We start from the raw sequence: 7846 nt of genomic DNA on the forward strand, positions 1-7846 counted from the left end.
AAAAAGGCGCTTCCAGCGCCGATGCGTACATGTATATAAATGTCTTAATGGTCTCACGCATCACGAGCTAACATTAGTCACTCAGCAAGAACAGCATAGTTACAACACAAGAAATAAAGCAAACCTCAAAATTCCATCCGTTAAAAGAAACTGGGGCAAACAAAGAACTGGCTATCATGCTGTAAGTGATTTTAACTCGCTGGACAAAACTATACGAGCCTCTGATAATGTAAATATTTTGAAGCGTCAGATTTTTAATTCATTGATTTAAGTTTTGTATTACACATAAGATACATTAGTTTTTAGTAGCATCTTTTAGCATTTTTATTCATTGTAAATTTTTAATTTTTAATTTTCGAGGTCCTTTTTGTAAACCACTTTTTAGTAAAAAAGTTTCCTCATTAAAGATTGTCATTATTTATTTATTATTATTATTTATTATAAAACTTCCTCTAACCCTTGAACTCCCAAGATCTGATTGTTAATTCTCCCCTCTAGCTGCTATATATTTCCTTTATCTTAGTTTCGAGAATCTGGTGTAAGATGAAGAAAACAACCTTAAACTGATAAGTTTGAGTATTCTCATTACCTGTTTGCTGGATAATAAATGGCTATTATAGGGAGAAGTTACATTTTAATCATTCCTGGGAGTTAAAGGGTTAAAGACATGTTTGGAAATGAAAGGGATGCCCCTTTATGATAACTTACCGTCATCTATTGTAGTTTCCATTTTACAATCAACCTATTTCAATTTTCAGTTTTTCTTTTCGTGTTCGGTAATAATTTTTGCCCGGGAAATTCGGTAAGGTAAGGATTGCGTATGGCATGTTTTATTCAAAGCATGTTTCTAGAAGCTTTTTTACGCGCCTTTTCTTTTCTTTTTTTTTTTTTTTTTTTAATCTTGCACTTAGACTGAAGTAAAGTGCAACATACGTAAAAAATGGAGGAAATTCCGGCAAAACTCACTGTTAAATTGTCTAAACAAAGAATAAGACAACAAGAAGGCTTTGAATGGTATCCTAAAGGTTTAAAAAAATAACTTTCCTTAGATCAGAAATAAAATGTGTCTCAATATTTCGCTCTTACCTATTGACAAATTCTCTTGAAAGACATCTAGGAAGATTTGTCTCGAATTTCCTGGCAGTTTTTGTTCCAATCGCGTCTTTTACTCTGCCAGTATTAAACATTCTAAGAATTCAAACAAGTTATTATGTCTCTGTTCCATTCAAGTCCTAAGTCCTAACAACGAATACAATAGTTTTAAATCATTCTCCGCCATATTCTTATCTACTTTATGAGAAAGTTGGGGAAGTTTCAGTGAATAAAGATCATGATATACGCTGTCCGCCTTCATTAAAAATCTCAAATTATGCCTGAATCCTTGAAATTATCTGTTTTTATCAGAAAAAAAAAGCCAAAACCAATTTTGCTTTTCTAACGACTGTACGCCGCAGTTGATTGTGTGGTGTGCTTCTCCTAGTGAGGGTAGTCCCTCTTTCTGCATGTCACTCGACAGACAGACAGACAAGGAGAAAGGTGGGCAGAGAAGAGGTCATTCCAATCTAAACTGAGAATTTTCTTACTTGGCCGCAAGGGTTAACTTCAAAATGTTCTAGGAGCATCCTGGTGATTCTCACATGGGATTGCTAAAAGTTCAGGGTACGCGGTGGCCGAAAAAAGAGATAACGAGAAAACTGTTGTTACTTATGCTTTCTAATCTAGAGGTCTGTGTGGAGAGGAAAACAGCCTACTGAAAGGAACCAGGATCGGCTGCATTAACGTGACGATCACCAAGGTGTTGCTCAAATGCCTCCAAAGTTGAAACGTCGCCAACCTCTTCAATTGCTTTTATCAGTTCAAGTACAGTCGCTTTGTAACCCACGGTTTGCTCCCAATGGATGAGGACTTGATAAGATCTTTCGTTCTCTGAGCTGTTTTCAACATGGATGTTTTGAATGGTTGTTTCTGATACAAGAAGGGCTCTTCCAAGCCACTTCCAATTGTTGGCCAGTTGCTTGGCGACTACGACAAGGCAGCAACTCTGAACTTGTTCTTACGAGGCAAAAACAGAGCACATAGGTTGAAAAAACTGAGAAACATGCCAAACTTTGAACATGCACCCCACAAATAAACATTGAGATCCATTTGATCCAACGATTGATCAAGCCGAAATTAGATCAGCCTCAGTTAAAATGAGTTTTGCTGATCTCTTTCTTTAAATTTCATTAGCAGTAGTTCTGAGTTTTGTCATTCAGCATATTCAAAACTGCTGGTAGGAACTATGGTCTCTCCCAGAGGATACTGCTATATTTATAGAATAATAATCATTTGGCTCCATCTCAAGGATCAGCATGATGTTACAAACGCTCATTCGGCAGAGGCCGAGTGTGGTTTTGTATATACTACGTTTATTGTACATTACAAGTCAAGTCAAAAGGGCATGTAGAAAATGGTGAAGTAATTAAAGAGGAAGTTCTTGTTTTCAACATGGAAATTGACTTACCAGAATAACAAGGAGAATCCTCTGGGACCTTAGAACTGCCATCTTGCGGCTGCGGAAAGAAAATTCAAGAAAGAGAGAGGAGAAAATTATAACTTTTTCACGAAAAATGAACCGACGCATGGTAATTTTCCGAAACAAAATTGCTTTCTTTTTTTCAAGATCTTTAACGGTTCTCTGAAATGAGATTGATTATGAAATAATTTTACGGGAATAACCAGAAAGTCTTTTGACCTTCAACTTCTCTTGCCTAGAATTTACGCCGAAAGAAAAGTCTTAAAGATAAGAAATTGGGGCGATTCTTTGTTTAGATACTTCCTTACCTCGACAAACCACTGTCTAATTTCTTCAAATTCGTGTACTGGCGTAGAGTTACACCACATGGGCTTAGATGGTACAGTTGGGTCAATGCAGATTACGTGGCGACGAACGCCTTCGGCTGGGGAATGGACAGAGGACACGAGCCCACCACCTTCGCACTCTCCATCATCATCGCCCTCATCACTTTCATCAGAGGAGGTTTCCGCTCGGCGAACCGTTCCGTCACTGGATGACCCAGGGCAACGTGGGTTAGGACAGACAGGCCCAAAGCTGAACTTAAGAAATCTAAACTGGCGCTGACAAATGTCTGTCATTATTGACATAAGTATGTTAAACAATTTGTGGAGCTTCTTGCCATTTTTGTACCTATGAGGGGGGATAAATAAATAAATAAATAAATAGATAAATAAATAAATAAGTAGAGAACCTATACACAAATGGAACTATTAATTAACTTCTACGGTTATGATTTGAAGAAACCTTTTTAATGTTTCGTTTACATGTGGTAGAGCGAAAATCTACAATTCCTAATTTCTAACAATCTCCACGAGAATAATTTATAGATGTGAATGCGTATGACTCAATGACACCGACTGTGCCACTGCTATGTCAATGTATTAAAATTTCGTTGATGAACAGGCTTCAAATGAGAGATGCTGACCCACATGGCTGCCATTCAAACTGCTGACCCCAGGGGGATAAAGTGTGTTGCCCATCAAGAAGGAGGAAATCGCACTTGCCTTGCCCTGATTCGAATTTGGTTGTGTTTCTGACACATCTCCGTAAGAAGAAAGAAACTATCTTCAAATGAAAATATGGCCATCCCTTTGGTGATGATCGGTTTCATACCACTACTGTCTTTGCTTCTTGCGCTTGTACGAACAATAAAGTAGTTAAAGAGAGCGGGAGGTAGGAAACTACGGAAATCAAACACGAGGAGTTTGTCTGAGGTACAAATTCCAGACCAGCTTTTCTGACAAAGCTTTTCCCACTTTCTCATCAAGCTTTTCTCTTTTAGGTGAAATGGAACAATGTATTTGCTGATTTGAGCACTATTCTCGTCACCTTCAACTGGAACGGTGCCATCTTCGTGGTCTTTTACCTCAGCTGAGGCAGAGATCGGGCACAGCATACCTGAAGCTTCCAAGATACCAACAAGCTCAGCAATAGGGCTTCTGAATTTTTCCCATAAAAACTTAAGAAGCTCGATGTCAGCCACTCCTTCCTCTTGCAAGGTCTTCCACTGACTACGGTGTCTACGATCAATATCCAGGTGGTCGGTAACATCGTGAAGACAAGTCATAACATCGACTAGGTATTGTGGATTGATGACCACCAAGTCGTTCAGCTCGGAGTGATACGTCGTCGGTCCGATCAGCTCCTCTGAAAAAAAAATTACCTCCATTTGAACGGGGTAAAGGTTTCGAAATAGTAATTTAGTTTCGCTTGAAGAGTTTAAAGAATGTTCTCAAATTCCTCAACCAAATCATTGTCACTTTAATGAACATGGTTGGTTGAGATTTATGAGACATGTTACAGAAAGGAAATATCTATATGATAATTTACTGACCTGGTAGGATTATCACTCCACTGTCATGGTAGAAATGCAGCATGCTGTCAAACTCTCTTTCTTCGACAACACGGGAAGTATTCTGCTCCATCATGCGTTTCAGGTTGATCTTGCGCACACAAGGTGGGAAAAGTGGATGATCCCTGCACTTCAGAATTTCCTCTTCAAAATGAAGCCACAACACAGGAAGTTCCTCCTCCATTTTCCGTAAGAGAGCAGCTTCATTTTCGATAGCTTTCCTTAAGGCTATGGCACCAGAGTCTTCACCACCTAGGGAGTTTTCTACCGGAAACAAGAAGCTTCGTTCTTTACTATTAACCAGTTGCTGCCCAAAGCTCTCTACCAATTCATCATAAAGGTCACTCTCTGCAGTAGCCAAATCTTCGTCAGCCACTTCAGCACGGCGCGTTCCTACGAGGAACACAGGTGTCGTGTGAGGAGTATGCACGCGTACGGAATTGAGCCAAAAGTGTATCTCCTCTAAGGCTTGGTTAGCAGTCTCAGGGTTACACAGCCGAACCAAATTCAATACAACAAGATAAAATGAACGCCGATTTAGGAAAACATGGTGCATTGCTTCATACAAAGAGTGGCCTGCAAAGTCCCAAATGCTGATTTTAGTGTACTTCTTCTCGCTATCATTCGGTAACGTTCCCGCAGGGAGACTCAGCTTTCGCTTGATTTGATCGACTGGCATGGTACGTGAAGGGGTGTCTCCAAATAGAAGACTGGGACTTGCAGAAGGAGACATATTTACCATACTTGTTTCATCCGCGTTGCTTCTTATTCCAGTACCTCCTGAAGTAGATGGACCTTCTATGCTAGCAAGTCGCCTGAAATTGGTTGGGTGAAAAGACAGTCTTGACTGAGAACAACCAGGTTGTTTGCCATGAGAATCATTAGACTGGCCTTTTACTGGGGTGCCTCTAATTCCCTGACACACTTTCTCAGCTAAAATGTCATCTACAATGGAATTATTCAGGTCAACCGCATGCCACGACTCGTCTAATTCTGTCATCTCAACCATGGATGTGACAATTCCACGAGTTTCTTCCCGTTCTTCTACAAAATCTTCTCCACTAAGAGAACGTACCAGGCTTGTCTTGCCCACGCCTACATCTCCAATCACGGTGAGCTGCATACGAGGTACACAAGCTTTCCCCTCAAGTAGTGCCTTGTTAAATATTTCAACTGCCAACTCGCCCCTCGCAAGAACTTCATAAGGTTCACTGGATTTGTCTGTATAGGTTTGGGATGCACGAATGAGAAATATTTTCAGTAGAACATTTTATTAATTGTCATTTACGAATTTCCTTTGTATAATTTATCCTTAGGTTTTGTAAATATATCACTTTATTTATTTTAAGAAATTCTCTCATTAGTTAACATCTAGAAAACGTTCAGGTCTTACTATGTGACTGAGGTAGTGAGTTCTACTGATTGGCAACAATAAGGTCTCGTTTTAGGGGAGAGTTGTTAGGTTTTGGAATAAAGTTCTGCTGATGGTGGCTATGGACTATGCGTTTTACCAAAAAAGACCCCACCTTTCAGGGCAAGGGAGAGAAAAGGGAGGAACAAATGCTACTCATAAAATGATAGTTAGCTTAGTCAAAATCACTTATTGTAAACATTTCTCATCAATTTTAAGATAGCTTCACCTTGAATATTTGATGGACTCATTTCTTCAGCCTGCCTTGGTTCTTCACGACCATCGATTTGCGTGGGTACCTCTGCAATATTTACACGGCGTAGATTGTCACATAACGGTTCCATTATCAGCTTGAATTGCTTTGCTGTGAAAAAACAGTACCTCATGATTTTAACAAATACTCCGTTAGACGCCAAGTTAGCTTGAATTGCTTTGCTGTGAAAAAACAGTACCTCACGATTTTAAAAAATACTCCGTTCGACGCCAATTTGTCATCAAAGTTGCAATATGATTAGGAAGAAACGAAAAAGTTTGCTGAATTGTATGCCACCAAAGTTATCAGTGTATTGCCAACTCACTGGTGAATCAACGCAGACTGTCACCATCCTATTCTTTTAGTTCAGCACAAGACTAAACAAAAATTTTAGGGTTACAAGCACAAACTAAAAATTAACTGAAATAACTACCAGCTTCATGTTTTGCTTCGTCACAAAGTTCAAAAATAGCTGGAAAACTCGCTCTTCAAACCGCCATCATTCTCCCCTACGAAAGGAATATTTTTTGCACTCTCCAGACTTAGCAAATTAATGGCATTCAGTCATTTAGCCAAATGATATCCAACAACATACATACAATGCATTCTTCCCTACGAAGGGAATATTTTCTGCACCCTCCAGTCTTAGCAAATTAATGTAATTCAGCCATTTCCCAAACAGTTGAATTAATGCAGCACTCACCAGCCAAATGATATCCAACTACATACATACAATATCTATCTTTTGCTAAAGACATTGGAGTGTTTCCATTGCAATCAGGTCTATTTATATCACCACCCTTCTTGAGCAGTAATCTGAGACAGTTTCCGTGTCCTTTCCATGCAGCTAGATGAACAGGAGTTTTGCCATCTTTGGGATCAACAACATTTGGATCTCCATCGGCCCAGCTAAGCATGATCGTCAAACACTCTTCGTGGCCGCCGAAGGCAGCACAATGCATCGGCGTGAATCCCATCTGAGGTTTCGACGGTTGATGAGAGTCTCCTGGCGAATCTGCCATCTCATTTCTCATTAATTTCTCCACGAGTTGAAATTTCCCCGTGCAAGCGGCGTAGTGCAAATCTTTCAAATGATGGCGACTTTTTTTCAAGTGTTGAATTAAAGCTCTCGTGCTTGAAAAGTATCGACCACATTGACCACAACTTTCGGGTACACTAGCCTTCGAGATCTTATGTTTTGAACTGTGTTCTAGATGCTTAATATAACTCTCTTTAGAGTCCTTTCCCTTGAATGGTCGATTGCATTTCGCACAGCTATGAATAGCCCTTACACAGGGTATATCCTTGTCAGTAATCGGCATTCTCAATCCTAGTAAACCAATAAAATAAGTAGTAAAGGTAGACCTGAATTCCCGTAACTCCGTGAAACACGCTTTTTTCCAGAATATCGCTGCTGTTCCCAATCTCTTTCATTATTTGCTTTGCCAAAAAGCTGGGAACTAGGAAGTCATTGACTTCCGTTTTCTCCAGAGCCTTCGGCTTCCGGTTAGTTGGAAATGTTTCGCATCAACAGCGAAAGAAATCTTCGTCAAGGGGATTAGTACGGGTTTTTCAGCAGAAAAAAAAAAATGCTGAAACGCTCTCTTTCCCGAGGGAGTAAAAGTTCTGTGCTGGCAACCGTTAAAGTGCAAACCACTCTTGCACAAAATTGGACAACCATTCAACAAATAAAAATTTAGCTACAAGCTTCCTCGTCCAAGGAAATATGAATATTGATATGCGGCACAACAAGTTTTTCAGTTTCCATGACTA

General features: G+C 39.7%; 1 protein-coding gene across 2 annotated transcripts; it reads right to left on the bottom strand.

Annotated features, from left to right (window-relative positions):
* Positions 1 to 1196: 1196 nt before the first annotated feature.
* LOC113670420 (uncharacterized) lies at positions 1197 to 7489 on the bottom strand. Of its 2 annotated transcripts, none has more exons than XM_027186560.2 (7): positions 6777 to 7489; positions 6050 to 6184; positions 4392 to 5630; positions 3562 to 4204; positions 2824 to 3187; positions 2504 to 2552; positions 1197 to 2052 (listed from the first exon to the last, which is right to left on the bottom strand). In XM_027186560.2, the coding sequence occupies exons 1-7, from the start codon at positions 7393 to 7395 to the stop codon at positions 1748 to 1750; spliced, it is 3354 nt and encodes a 1117-aa protein (XP_027042361.2). In that variant the 5' UTR covers positions 7396 to 7489; the 3' UTR covers positions 1197 to 1747. The 2 variants fall into 2 exon arrangements, with proteins under 2 accessions (XP_027042361.2, XP_089041274.1); XM_089185148.1 differs by having other exon boundaries at positions 6050 to 6121; positions 6777 to 7479.
* Positions 7490 to 7846: the final 357 nt, after the last annotated feature.

The sequence above is a fragment of the Pocillopora damicornis genome, chromosome 10 (assembly GCF_964200805.1).
Source record: "Pocillopora damicornis chromosome 10, jaPocDami1.2, whole genome shotgun sequence".
Lineage (NCBI taxonomy): Eukaryota > Metazoa > Cnidaria > Anthozoa > Scleractinia > Pocilloporidae > Pocillopora > Pocillopora damicornis.

Bases quoted from the DNA above. Each gene is read 5' to 3' on its own strand.
- LOC113670420 (XM_027186560.2), bottom strand. From the start codon at position 7,395: ATGCCGATTACTGACAAGGATATACCCTGTGTAAGGGCTATTCATAGC. The intron at 3,188-3,561 runs GCAAGTGCGATT...CCCCCCTCATAG, and splicing joins CAAATTCGAATCAGGGCAAG to GTACAAAAATGGCAAGAAGC. The intron at 2,553-2,823 runs GTAAGGAAGTAT...TTCTTTCCGCAG, and splicing joins TTAGACAGTGGTTTGTCGAG to CCGCAAGATGGCAGTTCTAA.